A 16,387-nucleotide genomic window follows, 5' to 3' on the forward strand; every position below is an offset into this window, starting at 1 on the left:
CACTTCTGTTAAATTATTGCAGAGTCTCCACATTGTAATTTAACAAAATATCACTGAACTATTGTCACTGTCTCGAGCTTTCAGAATAATAAATAAACACTTCTGTTTGGAATAAAATAAATACAAATTAGGTTTGAGAATAAAATAAACTTTTAAATTATTGCAGAGTGTCCATAATGTAAACAAACAAACAAAATAATGAAAGTATTTGGCATTGACGAACAAACTCCTCATCTGCTCGTGGATCATCAGTCCACTGTGCCGTTAAACCGAGGACTGACATCGCGCACACACTGCTTGTCTTTACCTCTTCAGACAGTTTTGGCACCATTATCTCCCTGATGTGTGGGCTGTTGGGAATTTCATATCGCAGCTCGAGTATGCTGAGAAGACGGTGCAATCTTATGTTTTCCACGACTGGCATTGGCTGGTCATCCAGAGCGATAAAATGAGTCGAGCCTCTGTTATTTTAACTGCCCGTGGATTTTCTCTTGACATTTTTCATCGCTTTTCCAAAACCTGAGTTAAAGTTGGCTGTTCCACACTGCTGACATTTTGTTTAGCCTAGCTACAGCAGCCTCCAGTTTCTCTTTTTTATCTGGAGCTGCCAGTCTCACTCGCCTAACCCTGTGCCTGTTTAGCGCGGAACTACAACAAAAATGACAAACCACCCTCTGATTAATGAAATAAGTTGGTATCGGTTAACTTTTACGAGTATGAATACACACACATTTTACAGTATCGGCCCCGATACCAGTATCGGTGCATCCCTAGTTTATATGGTTTATGGATGAGACTTGCTAACCACTCTAGCTAGCACTGATTTCACTCATATGGACACAAGTACTGAGTTGCTGACACATTAGCCCTGCATACTGTGCTCAGCCATGGAAACCAGTTAGTGGGCCAGCAGTGTTGCTGATTTTTACACATTAGCATTCAGTGACCCCCGACTGTGACTGAGCTGCTGTAACCATAGCAACTCTTAACTCTGGAGGGGAGACGTTTGAGTTTACACACCTGTGGCATTGTCACTGAAAACACCTGGATTCCAATACTTTTGTCCACATGGCTCCAAAACAGCAAACCTGTACGTGTGAGTCGGAAAAATAACAACATCATGAAGGCTGTGTCCATATGTGGACAGTTTGCTGCAGGCAGACGAGCAGAGTTGTAAGAAGACACATTGGACCTTTATGCTTTCTATTGCCTCAAAACTGCCCGTGTAGTTTCATACTGATTAATCAGTTTGTCTGCAGCAAAAGATTTGGACTAATTACTGTTGCTTGTTCCAGTCTGACTGGCATCTGAGAAGTGCTCGTTATAGGTCATAGTTTTGGCAGACGAAGAGCACCAACGTCCGTTTGGGCACAGTTCGGTTTGTGATGTTAACTGGACTCAGGTCTGGGCTCCTTTAATGTCCCGGCTCAGTGCATACTGGGACTGAATGACTTCGTAAACACTGACACAATCCTGACTTTAACCGGAAGCTCTTCACTTTCTAAAATAGTGTAAAAATGCAAAATTGCAAGACGTTGTTGGGCGCAGAATTTTATGTGTACTGGGAAATATTTATTAGAACAAAAATCCAAAACAGAAGGAAACTGATTTAAAATAAAACTTTAATTCATTCATTTCTGAAGGGAACCAGATGAAGCATACAGATCCTATTGGACAACACAACAGCAGTTTCTGCACTGATTTATATTGTGGCCAGTAGTGGAAGCAGCAGCATTTTGATTGACAGGTAGAAGCGTGTAACCAGCTGTGGTTGAGTGTGGGGTAGGGCTGTTTCCTGGTGACCTTGCCCTGAGCCTTTCTGAGCCATCATTAATGTTGTTTCTTACATCTGTGCTTCCTGTGCTGTGTCAAAATATCTGTTATGGAAAAGACAAGAAGTCTGTGTTGAGAAGCTGAATCTGTTTAGTACAATCACAACGAGCTCCACCAGAGTGGAGGAGTCGGTCAGCATAGAGAACACGTTTATTGTTGGCTTTGATATGTCAGACGGTGGAGCAGCTGTGAGCGATACTGTTAACCTAAAAACATAATGTGCTCCTGCATTCTGTTGGCTTGTATGTATGAAGTGCATCTGCAACAAGAACCAGCAAATACAAGCATCCACGAGTCAGGATTGTAAGATTGTAAGCAGAGCTTCATGTGTAGCAGTGACAGCAAGAGTCAAGAGGGCGTGGCCACATTTAAATCAGGTACAGAATGCGACTCATGATGCAGTGTGACTGGACGCCATCATCATTCGTTTATAGGCGACCCCAGAAACATCTGAGTTTGTAATGATGATAATGAATCATTAAATTGCTTGATAGAAAATAAAAACACGTGCACAGGGTCAGTTCAAGTCAAATTTATTTGTACGGCTCTATTTAGACACGAGGTAAATCAGAGCGTGTTCACAGAGGGAAAGAAAGTTTAAAACATACGATAGTGTGTGTGATGTGCAAGCTGTGTCGAGTACACAGCTTGCACATCACACACTATAACGGGTCAAGAACATAAGCTACCTTCAGCTGCAGATGCACAACGATGGAGCGTTTGATCTGACGCAGACAGTATCCCCTCACACTCTTGAACCTCGATGTGTTAACCACTACACTACGGAGCAATGGTATGAATGTTATATTAAAAGTACAGAACTGGACTGACCTTCTATTACGAGCTTAATTCATCCCAACTGAGAGCAGAAACAGAGAAACGTCTGCATCGTGACAGCGTAGCTGAGCTTACAGGATAACTAGCTTGTGCAACAAATGATTATTGAATGCAAGCTTGATTCAGTGCAGTGTTTGGCTCCGCCCCGTGACCTTTGAACCATCATGAGATTATGTCTTAAGATAGATGACAGATCATTTTTTGTTTTTTTGTAGCATAGCGCTGTTTGTCAAAATGTTTGTAAAACTACAAACAAGTTGTTACATTTTGATGACCTTTTTTCTTAAAAAGGTTCTTGTAATGTTTATGGTGTTTATAATGTACTTGTGCCATATGCTTTTTCTTCTTCCTCTTTCTGATGAACTGTGAAAAGCTGTACTAGATTTAAGCAAGAGTAAAATACTACCATTAATATAAACTATCTAGACTTGTTTATCCAGAACGGGCCTCGCTGGACTGAGCTGGGATCAACACGCCCGACACTCTCTGAACTCTAACGACCAATCTACGAGTCGTTTCTGGGTATTTTTGTGCACGTTTTGTGGTTTTGGTCAGAATCTATTGAAAATGTCACTCTGTCAGTCTTATGTGTATTTGACTGGATTGTTTTTCATACTTGTGGGAACACCATATGCTCTATTAAATGTTGTATACTGTGAAAAAGCAGTTTTCTCCGTAAAGACGACACCTCTAAATATCTGGACAGCAGGATTTTCTGCACAATTAACCTTTGAATTTAAAACACTGAACATTCAGACCAAATGTTGGTCAAGCTGAGGCTTCATATCATCCACATGATACCTCAGAATGTACACAAAAATAACATGCGTGTGGCTAACATGCAGCACTTTAACAGGTCCCAGAAATCCTCATGTTGAGTAGTCGTGCCGAGCGAAGACAGCAGATGGGTTGTCATGACGGGGGAATGTGGGAGCAGACACTCTGTAATCAGGCTGTCCATCTCAACACTGGCCTTCAATTACTTTGCAGATGCTCACACGATACCTCCTTTCCCTCTTCACTGAAGCCTGAAACACTTGTTCTTGCAGCAGTGTAGGTGAACCAGAGCTTTCTATGTGATATTGCATTTCTGTGTGCAACTATTTTACCAATTAGTTTCACAATTTCTGAAGGGGGCGGGGCTATGGCCTTACAAATGGTACACTACACAGCCTTCAATGAGGAGCTGGGGACATGCTATCAAAGATCATCATTCAATGACACTAGCAGCGGTGCTGTCTCTGCTGTGACGATTATCGTTTTCAATGGTAATGCAAAACAAAATCCTTAATGTGTTAAAAAAAACAGCAGAGATGAGAAGTTATTGATGTGTTTGATTGGAAACGAGTCCACAGCCTCTCTGCTAATTTCACACTAGGTTCAATCCATTGCACTTTGTTATTAGACTGTGTTTTCCAGTCATTCAAGCATCGTTTGCAAATGTTTAATCAGACTCTGTTTCTTACTGTCAATCACTTAAAACTGTCAAGTTATCTTTGTGACTCAGTTCAATGAAAATTTTAATGAATTAATTAAAAATATGTGACTTAAAGGCGAAATGAAGACATTTAAACTCAAATTCTAAACTTAAAAAATGAATAACTTAAAAAAAGATCATTTGAAAAACCTTTTAGAGGTTTTAAAGGATTGTTTAAGACATTAATGGGTAGGTTATTTTGGGGGTTAACCTAGTGCAACCAAAGAATACAGCAAAGGTACTGAGACATGGCGTCAGGCCACTCGTATACGGTAAATGAAAGGCTTGCACTTGGAACTTTTGGGGGCTCGTCCGGGATTTGAACCCAGGACCTCTCGCATGGCAGGCGAGAGAACTTCAAAACTTTCTTAGGTTTCAAAGAACAACTTCTAAAAAACTCCAAGAGGAAACTACTGCAGCGTAGAGAAGGGGACCTCATTTCTGTCTCCATGAACTCTTTCAGCGTAGCTTTGTACTATTCACAGTTCAAAGTAGCTTTCTCTTTGTACTGTGAATATTTCCACATTAAGAAGCTGCTGTCTTCAGAGGTTAGTCTTATTCTGTATGTCTGTGAAGGAACGTCTCTTTCAGACAGCAAAAAAGGCCATAAACAACTGTATTACACAACTTTGGCTCTTTGCAGACATCAGCACAGACAGCATGCTAACGGTAAGCTAGCCAAGACTGAAGTGAATGCAGGCTGCAGCATTCAGAGCCCAAACATCAACACAAAGAGCAGTGATGAGTAGTCAGTCTCTGTTTCTAAAGCACAGTCACTGTTGTAATCTTTAAGTCTCTGTGCGGGTTTTGCTTTGTGTTCATGCCTAAATCCTGAGACAGACACGTGTCCTTGTTAGGATAGGGATTTGTGTTAGCGTGTGCGCCTGCAGCCTACAGGTTTATGGTGTTAACTGGTAATTATGTAAGAATGTGTTTCATTTTACAGAGAAATGCAAAAGTAATGTAACAAGTAGTGTAACAAATTCAATTCAATTTTATTTATATAGTGCCAAATCACAACAAAAGTCGCCTCAAGGCGCTTCAAATGACATGCTCCTGGGAGTAATTAAGTAACAAATGCTTTTTGGCAATGGTGGTCACTCCCAATGTGGAGCCAACGAGAGCCCAATGAGCTGTGATATTGAGAATGGAACTGCTTTAAAACAGCCATTGGTCCCAATTGGTAAATGTAGCTTAGCTCTTCCTAAAACAGCCTCTTATATGTTCCCTTTCTTTGACCTGAGCCAACAGAAGAACAATCGATCTGAAACTGAGCACTTAGAGCAACGTAAAGGCTGAGGTTTTGATGCACATAAATACATACATGCACTTTTCCTACTGTGTGGCAATTTTAGCACAGGAGTCAAACTGTACAATGTTGTTATCATACATATTCACACTGGTCTTTGCATGTAGCGTGCAGCTCTCATGAAAACAGGCCCAACTGAGCAGCTTTCCCATCCATAGATGGTCCTGGTTTCTGTGGAAAATATGGTGCTGGCTTTAAGCCACTACGCTTCCAAATTCAATCTGAATACACCGTGCTGTCTAGTGTCATGGCTGACTTTTGGTTTTGGCCTTCCAGGTGGAATTTCCTGATAGTAAAATAAAGCTTTTTGTGATGCTGAGTTCACTACAAAGGCTGAACGATGGTGTGCCAATCATCCTGTGAAGACTTGCATCAAAGTTACTGAAATAAGCCAAGTTTCTCCCGATGCGTTAATCAATAAGTGTTGGTTCGAAATAACTTGGGCACAGAGAAAAAGCGTTTTGAACGTCTGTGTGAATGAAACTGGTAGGAAAGAGCGTTTTTAGCGCTCAAGCAGAGAAGCAACAACACGATGAACCAATGGGAGATCATGTGATTCTGTTTATTTAGCGTATGTACAATAAAGCTTCATCACACGAGGCTTTCTCAAAAAACAACATCCGTCATACATACACACAAAAAACACACCATCTCAATCTGAAAGCAGTGGTCAGAGCAGTGGGCGGAGCTTTTACTCACTGTGGAGTTTCCGAGGTTCGGGCTGTGAGTGGGCAGAAGCGTGTGAGTGTGAGCTCAGTGGACGAGGAAATGCTGCAGAAGTGCTTTATAAAACAAATATTGCACAAAAAGATCAAAAGACAGCTATAGCAACCAGTGTGTGAATATCCACAGCACATAGCAACAGATTGACCACAGCAGACAGGAACATGCCCTTTGTTGAATCTGCAGTCGGTAACACTGGAGTGTGAAGAGCAGATTGTAGGCTCGTCTCTATGCACATCTTCACTCGCGGCTTTTGAATAGGTCAGCTTCACCCATTCACACCTGCTCTCCACTGACAAAGTGACACGTTCAACCAGAAGCCACGAGGAAACCGTCACAGGTGAATAACATCAGCTGTAGCAGAGATGAGACATCCTCAGTCACAACAATAAACCTGCTGCTGTTGTACTTCATTCACTGCAGTGTTTCAGCTCCTCGTAACTTACATATGAAGTCTATTTAACAACAAAAGGCTTCTTCTATTCGAGGGTTTCATACAGTACATCTCCTTCTGTAGCATCACATGACACAGAGCTGCTTCCTGTATGCGCTGTGACGCTAAATAGAAAAACAAACAAAGGACGAAGCGACGACAGACTGTGTTCAGGGTTTAGGGCAGATTTCCCCAACACGTCTTCTTGTTCTTAGCAGCTGTAAACAGTGAATGGAGATCATGGCGCTTTGGGAGCTATAGCTGGTTTTTGACAGTCAAACAGACTTAATGCTCAGCATGTTAAAGGACGGGCGGAGGGAGGGTGGTGCCGAACAGCTGTGTACAGACAACGTGGAAAAGATCAGACGTTTGGAAACAACTTAAAGGCAAACAGGATGAAACCAGGTGTGGATTAAAAACACAGGAGCTAAAGCAGCCGGGTCGCATTCATTCAGAGTCTCTCTCACACTTACAACAACGTGCCACAGAACCGCCGTACACACTGGAGGAATGTTAACGAAATATAACACAGAAATATTCATAACTTGATGGATCATCTTGCACCGAGGGACAATAAAATAAAAACAACAGACGGTCTGAATACAGACCAACCAATCAAAACAGAGGAAAACAATATATAAACGACACCATGTGCAGAAGCCCAACGATCACCGTGATGACTCATTCAAACATCTTACAAAAGAAAAATCAAGACGGGATCCTTCAGCCTACAAAATACAAACCCTGTTGCTCTTCATGTTTCATAATTGTTCTCCAAAATAAAGGTAAGACAGCAACCTGCATTAATGCATACAGTGACATTCTCAGGTCGCAGGAAACCAAAGGGATCAATGTGCAGCTGGCGTTCGATAACTCACGTGCAACTTTCATTCCTCCCTTTAAAAACCTCAAGCATGGAAATCAGTAGATCAATAACGGCTTCATCGTCCGTGAAACGATTTTCATTTTGACATGAAAAAGGAAACAAACAAATTACAGGCGACGCTCGACGCCCACATCCCCGTATTTTAAATGCACAGTCTTATTCTAGTGCAGAGCCTCCACGCAGATCTGCTCTTCAGTGATGTCGTCCAGCAGCGGCACATCTACAGGGCTGCACATGTCGCTGTCGTACACCTCTGTCCCCAGGAGGGCCTCCTCCTCCAGACCTTCTTCTTTGCCCTTAAAGCCTCGCTGCTCTGAAGGAGAAGTGCTTTCCACCGACTCCAAGTCCTCAATCCCTGCGCGGTAGTGGATCATCAGCAGGGTGAGGGCCTGGAGCCTCTCCCCGGACTTGGCCAGGGCGGTGCTGATAAGGGCCTTGCGGCGTGCATCTGCGGCTTCCCTCTCCTCCAGCAGAAGGGTGTTGTTGTGCTCCAGCTCCTGGTCAATTTCCTGCTGCAGTTTGTCCAGCATCAACTCCAGCTTCTGGGAGCGCTCGTCTGTGGGCAGCCCCCGGTAAAGGTCGCGACCTATCTCCTTCACAGCTATGAACACGCTGTCGTCCAGCCCGCCCTCCTTGCGTACCAGTTTACTGCTCCCACCGCTCCCAGCTGGCTGCTTTGAGGGGCTGGCACCACTAGTGTACGTTTCAGTATCGCTGCTTTCATTGTCAGACGTGTTGGGGGTGTGTTTAGGCGAGGGCTCCACCGCTCCCGGCACCACGTCGGCTACCTGTTCGGTAAACCGAGCCTTGGGCACCTGGCGGAGGTTCAGCAGACGGGAGCTGGTGTTGATAATGTGGCGAGTTAGACCCGTGGTGGCGCGGTTTATGGTGGATTTGGCTTCGAGGTCAGCTCCACGGCGTTCGGCTGTGGCCACACAAAAAGGGTTTTCAGCGAGGCACTTCTCCTGGCACTTTTTGTGGCAAACGTAGGCGCAGACCATACACTGAGAGGCTGCCTTGGTCCAGACCTTCTTCTTGCAGTACTCACACCAGGTGGGGTTCTGGAACTGCGTGTCCTGGAAGTTATGACGGACCTCCTGCAGCTGCAGAGCGCTGTAGGTCAAGTCCTCGCGTGGCGCCGCAGGGACGGGCTCCCTCTCCCTCAGGTCCTCCTCCTGAACACTGCCCTCTGCTTCTCTTTCCACCAGCCCGACCGGATAGTCCAGCTCCCCCTCAGCTAAGTAGCAGAAGTTTAAAGTGACATCTCCATAACACAGCTTCTCGTTGAAACCTTTGTGGGTGCTGAGACTGCGTAACGCGGTGCGACTGACGTTAGCTCTGGGCTCCGGAGCCCCCAACCTGAAGGTGCTCTGGTACTCTCCTGAAGATGTGGCCATACATTCCAGAGCTATGTGCTCCAACTGGAGGCTCACATGACCCAGGCATATCAGACTGCCCAGTTTAAAGGGATCTTTGCACCACAGGGCCACATTAAGGTATTTATGGTTGCTCTCCACCTCAAACACCACGGACGCCTTGGACCAGTGTGCCGTTTGGCTACGAAACATGGTTTCTGTGGATTCCCAGAGGGAGTGGTCCTCTACGCTGTCCCGTGTACTGGAGGAGCTCTCTGATGCTTTGTCCTTCGCTTGATCAGCCTTGCTGCTGGTCACAGTTGATGGAAGTACCTCCTCACTGGTGTCCGTTGCCTTGCTGGACTGTTTCGCCTCCGTTTGTTTGACACATGCCTTCTCAGACTTGTCCTCGCCGGGTCCAGTGCGCTGAACCTTTTCTGGAGACTTCTCTGAAGCGCTGGTCGTCTTCGTAACGGAAGGAGCAGCGGTGACGTTAGCAGCTGCAGAATCCACACTTTCCAAAAGGCTCGTTTCGGAGGATGCCGACGTCAACCTGATCTGCGGTCGTGGTGGAACTGGAGGGCGGGAAGGGGGAGGTGGGGGAGGGACAGTAGGGCGTTGCAGAACCTCCCCTGGATCACTACTGGTCTTTTGTGGGGAGGGCTTTGGTGATTCTTTGGGCTGGGGCTTTAGTGGTGACTGGAGACCCACCAGGTTTAGCTTGCGGTTGAGGATGGGTGATATGGTACCAAGAGGCTTAGAAGCCAGGTTGGCTACAGTCCTTTTGGGGCTTTGGTTTACTGTAAGTAAGAAATCCTCCTTGGTCTCACTGATAATTGTGGTATTTTGCCCAGCAGTGCCACCACTAGACTTGGATTCCACAATCAACTCTTCAAACTCAGAGTCTATGTCTTTGCTGTCAGACAGGTCAGAGAGGGTGCTGATGGGGGCTGGCTCTTCCTCGTAACCTGCTTGCTGGGTCATGAAACCAATTTCTTCCAGCTGAGCAAGTCCTTCCTGCAGAGCTGCCTGGTTTCCCAAAGAGGGAGTCTGATGACGCACTGGTCTCTCGTAAAGTACCAACACCTTTTCTCCGGCCTGCTTTAACAGTTTTGGTACCTGAACCGAGGACGTCACTTTAACACCTGTTAACGAGAAAAGAAGAATGAGATCATGCGAGTTTCAAATTAGAAGTGCAAAGAAACGAATGACGTTCATGTTAGAAAGTAACACAAACACCTCGGACCTCCAATTTCAATGAGACGATCACCCTTTTGCAGCTCTGCCAACGCTGCCGGGGAGTTGGGCAAAACTGTCTCGATGCAAACGTGCACCGCATCGCCCTCACTGGCAGTGACGTGCCTGAACGTCATCCCCACGCTGCCACATGTCCCCTTGATAATCTCCGTCTGATGCAACCAGAGAAAGAAGAAAAACAGCACAATTAAGACTACCACCGACTAGTGGTTAAAAGTCACAAACGTTTACAAATGTACGATCCTTTAACTTTGTATACGAGTAGTAATGCAGTGTGAGAGAGGTTTAATGTCCTGGTCGTCCTGGTCGTTGTGTCCTTGGTAAAGACACTTCACCTACCGCCTACTGGTGATGGCCAGAGGGGCCGATGGCGCGATATGGCAGCCTCGCTTCTGTCAGTCTGCCCCAGGGCAGCTGTGGCTACAACTGTAGCTGCCTCCACCAGTGAGTGAATGTGAGAGTGAATGAATAGTGGCATTGTAAAGCGCTTTGGGTGCCTAGAAAAGCGCTATATAAATCCAATCCATTAATGTAATCTAATCATACGCTGTTTTGGAAGAAAGTGTAAATAATTAGGTCTGAGAAATAAGAAATATTGCATCCTTGAAAAAATTAATTAGTTTCTGTTTTTTTAATCTCCTTCTAATGAGTCCGAGTTAGCAGGTTACTGTGTTTGAAACTGTCACATACAGCGTCTTGAATAATCAGACCCCATCTTTGAGACCTGATGGGCCCCTAAACCGAGCACTTTTGAGCACAGCAGGTACCCCCACGTGTTTTAAGATCAGGTTTAAAACTTTCCTTTTTGCTAAAGCATATCGTTAGGGCTGGATTTCTGAAGCTTAGGCTGCTGGGGGATTCCCATGATGCACTGGGTGTTTCTTCTTCATTCATCTTTTTGTTCAACCCACTAAATTAAAGCTGAAAGTCTGCACTTCAACTGCACCCTAGTTGTTTTATTGAAAATTGATTGTGGTAATGCACAGAACCAATGGTAGAAAACAGCTGTGTGATATTTTGTGACCTAACTGGATGTTCCAGGTAGAAAGAACAGGTGGAAATCACATGAAGAGACCCATGACTGGTTTACAGAGAACAATAAAGGGAGGCTGACACGATGTGAGCAGACAAACGACTGTAATTTCCCTGCTGTGGATTTGTTACCGTTCTGCTGGAAGGCAGAGTTGGTGCTGTCCATGAATAAGCATTTGATCTGCACATGAAGTCAAACATCACATTATTTACTGTTTATAAAAACTGATCCATTCTCTTTATGTCAAATGTTTCTTATTTTAAAACTTCTCTTTATACAGGATAAGTAAGTGTGACATTTTAAATCTCTCCGTTTTCATTCATCACAACTGTGGGAGGCAGAGTCAGCACTGATGCTCCCCAGCATCAACCAGCAGACCGTGCTGCAGGAGTCAGCACGGCCCCCTGCCTGGGTGGTGTCCTCCAGGTACTCTGCCTCCCCTCAGCTACACTAACTGGTGTTTTTAAATGATCAACATACAGTACAGTGTGTTTAAACACAAAGAGCGACATGTTAGCGTGTAGCTGTGAGTGTGTGCGTATTTGCCTGCACCATTGTGTCGCACATTGATAAAATCTGAAGCAGGACTCCAGTCATGCATGAGGCTGGGAGTATTTCAGCTCAGTGTGAGTCTTCATTGTGCTCGGCTGCCATTAATGGGCTCACTGGTTTCCTTCCTCGTCTGCTCCCTGCCTCAAAAACAGCGTCACCACTTGCTTCCTGTGTGTGTAGTCGTATCACTGATATGTTGGGTACAATAAAGTTCCATTTGGGGAGAAAAAGAGGTTCCCGTGAAGTGAATCGTGGAGAAGGGTAAGTGGTGGACACGATCTGGTCTCCAGGAAATGAAGGTAAGTTAATATAATGTTCTCTGAAATGATTAAAAAAAGATTGAGTGTGTGTCTCGAGATTTAATCTGATCTGGCCATGTTGAAGACTAACACTGCAGAGGCAACAGGTTGCTGCAGGCCAAAATGAAGACGTTAACCCAGCACATCCTACAGGCACCTGCTGCATAACACATGATCAAAAATGTGTGCAACTGTGAGTCATGCTCATACTAATGAGGATTACAAAACGATTCAATGACTGATGTTTATATGAATACAGGCTTGTTTACTTTTGGTTTTCTACACTCTTATGAAGAGTATGTTTTAATAAACACATTACCAGCTGTGCAAAGTTATAAAACTGGTCTGTGAATCTCATTTGTTGATAGGCTGATGGGTGAAATGGACACTGCAGAGACATCAGAACTGAAATGGTTACTGATTGTGGTTTGGCAGGTCAATTATGCCTGAAGTCTACTGTATTTTCCGCACTATAAGGCGCACTTAAAATCCTTTAATTTTCTCAAAAATCGACAGTGCTCCTCATGTATGAATTCTGGTTGTGCTTACTGACCTCAACCGATTTTATGTGCTACACGGCGCTCAGAAATGTTTTAATATGACTTTGCTAAGCTACGAAGCCGCACCGCTTGATGGACTGTCGGAGCGTCAGGAGCCTCGCAGAGGAATCTGGGTCCTAAACTCTGTCGCTTCCAAAGTCAAACGAACACTGCAGCATCACTGAGAGTTACAAACTGTCTAAATTCTTTCATCTGTAATAAAATGATCAGCGTTGCTGCTTTATCAGGTGTAACTATGGTGTTTAACATCCAGGCATCCATGAAAACAGAAGTTATTACATTTAACAGTTAGAAGTTAGCAAGAAGTTAGCAGGAAGTTAGCAGGAAGTTAACAGGAAGTTAGCAGGAAGTTAACAGGAAGTTAGCTCGCTAGCTTCCACCTAAACATGATATAGGATGTTCCGACAGAGAGATTTGTGAATAAATTCAAACGTACAGTGTGGAGATACAGAAATTCTTTTATTGCTGCCATATAATCTGCATCATTATAACTGCATTGATAACATTCTTTACAGCATTATTTCATCTAATAATATTTCTCACGGTATTGATATTGCACTAAAGTTGTTTATTGAAGATGTTCATTTGAGGATCCTTCCATTATGTTAACAGAAGTACTTCATACACATTGCATAGTATTTGTGCTCATTAAGAGTTGTTGCTTAGTCTGCAGAGGGTCTTAAACTTAGTGAAGCGCGATGTCTTCACAATCTATTATGTTAGAGACTAGAGCATAGAAGGATAACTGCAATACATGCTTACAATACATATAACACATATACTCTAGGAATGTGTCAGGCCTGAGGCCTTAACTCATTTGGTGTCTCACTATATTTTACTCTACTTGGCAACAGATGACCAGAGTCAATAATTAGCCCCAGAGACCCTGAAGGCTTTAAGTTTATTACCTTGTATGGAAGGTGTTATAGAAAAGAGAAGTTCTATGTCTGTTTATAGCCATTAAAGATGTACAAGATGTACCATTAACTGTGACTAACGTCTTTAACCTATTTTAATCTGTAATTGACGCCATGGGGGGGCGTGTACCCCACTGCTTTATAAGTGTTCTCCATATGTATTTTTGTCAGAAGACATATGCTGATGTTTTCTCCTGGATGCTATCACTTCCAACATAAATGAAGACAGAAAACTAAACAGCAGTGACGTTTGTAGGGTTACTGAAGTTGGGCTAGCTGGTATATAATGATGTGCTACGTGACCGCTAGCAACACAGCTATGTTAGCATAACATTAGCACAGTGAAGCTGGAGGATGAAGGCTAACTTTTTCCACTGGATAAAAGTTAACGTGGGAGATTCTGGTGGTCAGGGACAAATGCAATCGCATGGCAGGATGCTGTAAACGGACCAAACTTCAGTCAGGAGAACAACTGAGATAATCCATCCACAATACGAGGTTAGTCATTAATATACTGCAACAACATGGGAACAGAGCAGCTGGAGAGGATTCAGCATTAATGAATCAATGGTACAGAAATGGAGGAAGCAAGAAGAATGAGTTGAGTAATGTTTGACTTATCTGACTGTTTTGTTTAATGCGCCTTACGTATAAGAAAATATGGTAGTTGTAATGTGTGTCTATGAATGATAAAATAATTTAACTTAATTTAGACTGTGTAAGACAACATTTATATATCACTAAGGTATTAACTAACAACTCTGCAAACACAGTGGCTGACTGTTTTATTTATTATCTGCTGCATGATACACTGGCATACGGCGGGGAGGGGGCGGGGCTTCAGGTTCTGAAAGGTGAGCGTAGGTGATGAGGAGCAGCCTTGTAGCTGTGTGTATACAGCTGCTGTACCAATGCCTACAATAGATTTGCAGAGGAGAACACAAGTCCATCCTGCTCAAGTGCAAATAGACACACAAACACACACACAAACACACACACCAATATATGCGCAGGCACAGTCACTCATATGCACCCAATTATATGGCAGCACACACAAAGGCCCAGTGCTAATATTAGCTCGTTTTCAAGACATAAATCTGCAGTTTCATTGTTTAAAAAACAAAACCATCCTAAACCTGTTCTGTTAGTTTGTATTTAAATACAGTGACCAAGTGTAGAAGGACAAATTGAATATACGAACATAAGAGTAAGTTTACTGCAAAGTCAGCCACATTTAAAATGTGAAGGATGGTCTTATAAACATGCTTCACGGCCTCGGCCATCAACACACTACGGACCAATAATCTTAGTATGTCATAGAAACACTTTTTAAAAGGGGCATGTATTTCATTTACCCTGAAAGTACTCCACTATTTGTTTAAGGTGTACATCACTGCAGTAAGCTAGGTTTTAGATGTGTCCTTGATCCAACACAGCTGATTTAAATGGATAAATCACCTCCACAACATGTCTTGAAGTTCTCCAGAGGCCTGATAATGAACTAATCATTTGATTCAGGTGTCATGACCCAGGGTGAGATCTAAAACCTGCAGGACACCGGCCCTTCAGGCCTGGAGTTGCCCACCCCTGAACCTGGTGCATAATAAATACACAGTCAAGAGCTCAAATTAGCAGAGCTGAAGCCCAGCAGACACCTGCCAGTTACAGACGCAGTGTCAACATATTCCTGCTCAAATATCCAGCCCAAAGCCTTTTTAACTGTCTATTAGAATTACCCAGATGTGGACTAGACCTGAGTGATAAAATATATCAGATGGGGATATTAAAATGTCTGTTGTTTCATATTACACCAGTGTTTTTTTTGCTAGGCCCCCTTTGTTTTACAAGAAAATCAGTCAAAATGTAAACTTAACAGACGCTGAGCATAATAACAAAGATTTCACAGCTGCTCTGTTCTTAACTTCTACTGCGTGACTGACAGCCTGGAGTTTGAAATCCTCTTCGTAACCGTGTCTCTTAACAGGTGCCATTTATGGTCCTTATACACAGTAGGGTAATATTACATTGAAGCACAGTACGTATCACTCCGCGAGGCTCCTCGGTAGCCGTAATGCTCCAAGAATCCATCAAGCGGTGCAGCTCCGTAGCTTACCAAAGTTGTACTAAAACATTTTTGACAGATTGCTGAGCGCCGTGCAGCACAAAATCGGTTCGTGGTCATCAAGCACAACCAGAATTCATACAAAAGGCGCGCTGTCAACTTTTGAGAGAATGAAAGGATTCCAGGCTGTGCAGATGGCATTAGCGTGGTCAGCTCGTTAGCGTGGCTAGCTCGTTAGCATGGCTAGCTCGTTAGCATGGTCAGTTCGTTGGCGTGGTCAGCTCATTAGCGTGGTTAGCTCGTTAGCGTGGTCAGCTCATTAGCGTGTCAGCTCGTTAGCATGGTTAGCTCGTTAGCATGGCTAGCACGTTAGCGTGGTCAGCTCGTTAGCGTGGTCAGCTCGTTGACGCCGTCCAGCCCCACGCACGGGGCGATGCGCAGTAACTCTTGTCGCTGCCTGCAGGTGAAGCGATGGGGGAGGAGGGGGAGTTGTGTTCAGTTAAGGAGAGGTGAGGCCGAGTAACGTTGCGTAAAGACAAAAGTGGACGAAAGAGAGGCAAACTTGTGGCTCCACAACTATAATTATAACGTAACATAGACTATATCGATATAAAGGATATTATCACATCTTATATCTCGTATAAAAATATATCAATATTTAAAAAAAAAAAAACTTGATATATCGCCCAGCCCTAGAACAAACTGTGTCAGGATCAGCCTGATATTATTTGTATCCCACGGTAACTTTACAGTATGGGGAGCTAACATCTCCAACATGTCAGGAGTAGTTAGTCATTACAAGAAGTGTTTGTGAACTAAAAATGAAGACTGTGGGATCCTGTTTGTCCGTGGTT

The 16,387-nt window shown here is 43.9% G+C and overlaps 1 protein-coding gene across 1 annotated transcript in view; it reads right to left on the reverse strand.

Moving 5' to 3' along the window:
- Nucleotides 1–12: 12 nt before the first annotated feature.
- pdzd8 (PDZ domain containing 8) overlaps nucleotides 13–16,387 on the reverse strand; it is a 40,868-nt gene continuing 24,493 nt past the window's right edge. Inside the window, exons 4-5 of the mRNA XM_085182467.1 lie at nucleotides 10,100–10,262; nucleotides 13–9,998 (exon numbers count right to left, since the gene is read on the reverse strand). Coding sequence (XP_085038593.1) covers nucleotides 7,660–9,998; nucleotides 10,100–10,262 — 2,502 coding nt within the window. The 3' untranslated portion in view covers nucleotides 13–7,659. The remainder of the gene's footprint in view (nucleotides 9,999–10,099; nucleotides 10,263–16,387) is intronic.

This window comes from Neolamprologus multifasciatus, chromosome 13 (assembly GCF_963576455.1).
Source record: "Neolamprologus multifasciatus chromosome 13, fNeoMul1.2, whole genome shotgun sequence".
NCBI lineage: Eukaryota > Metazoa > Chordata > Actinopteri > Cichliformes > Cichlidae > Neolamprologus > Neolamprologus multifasciatus.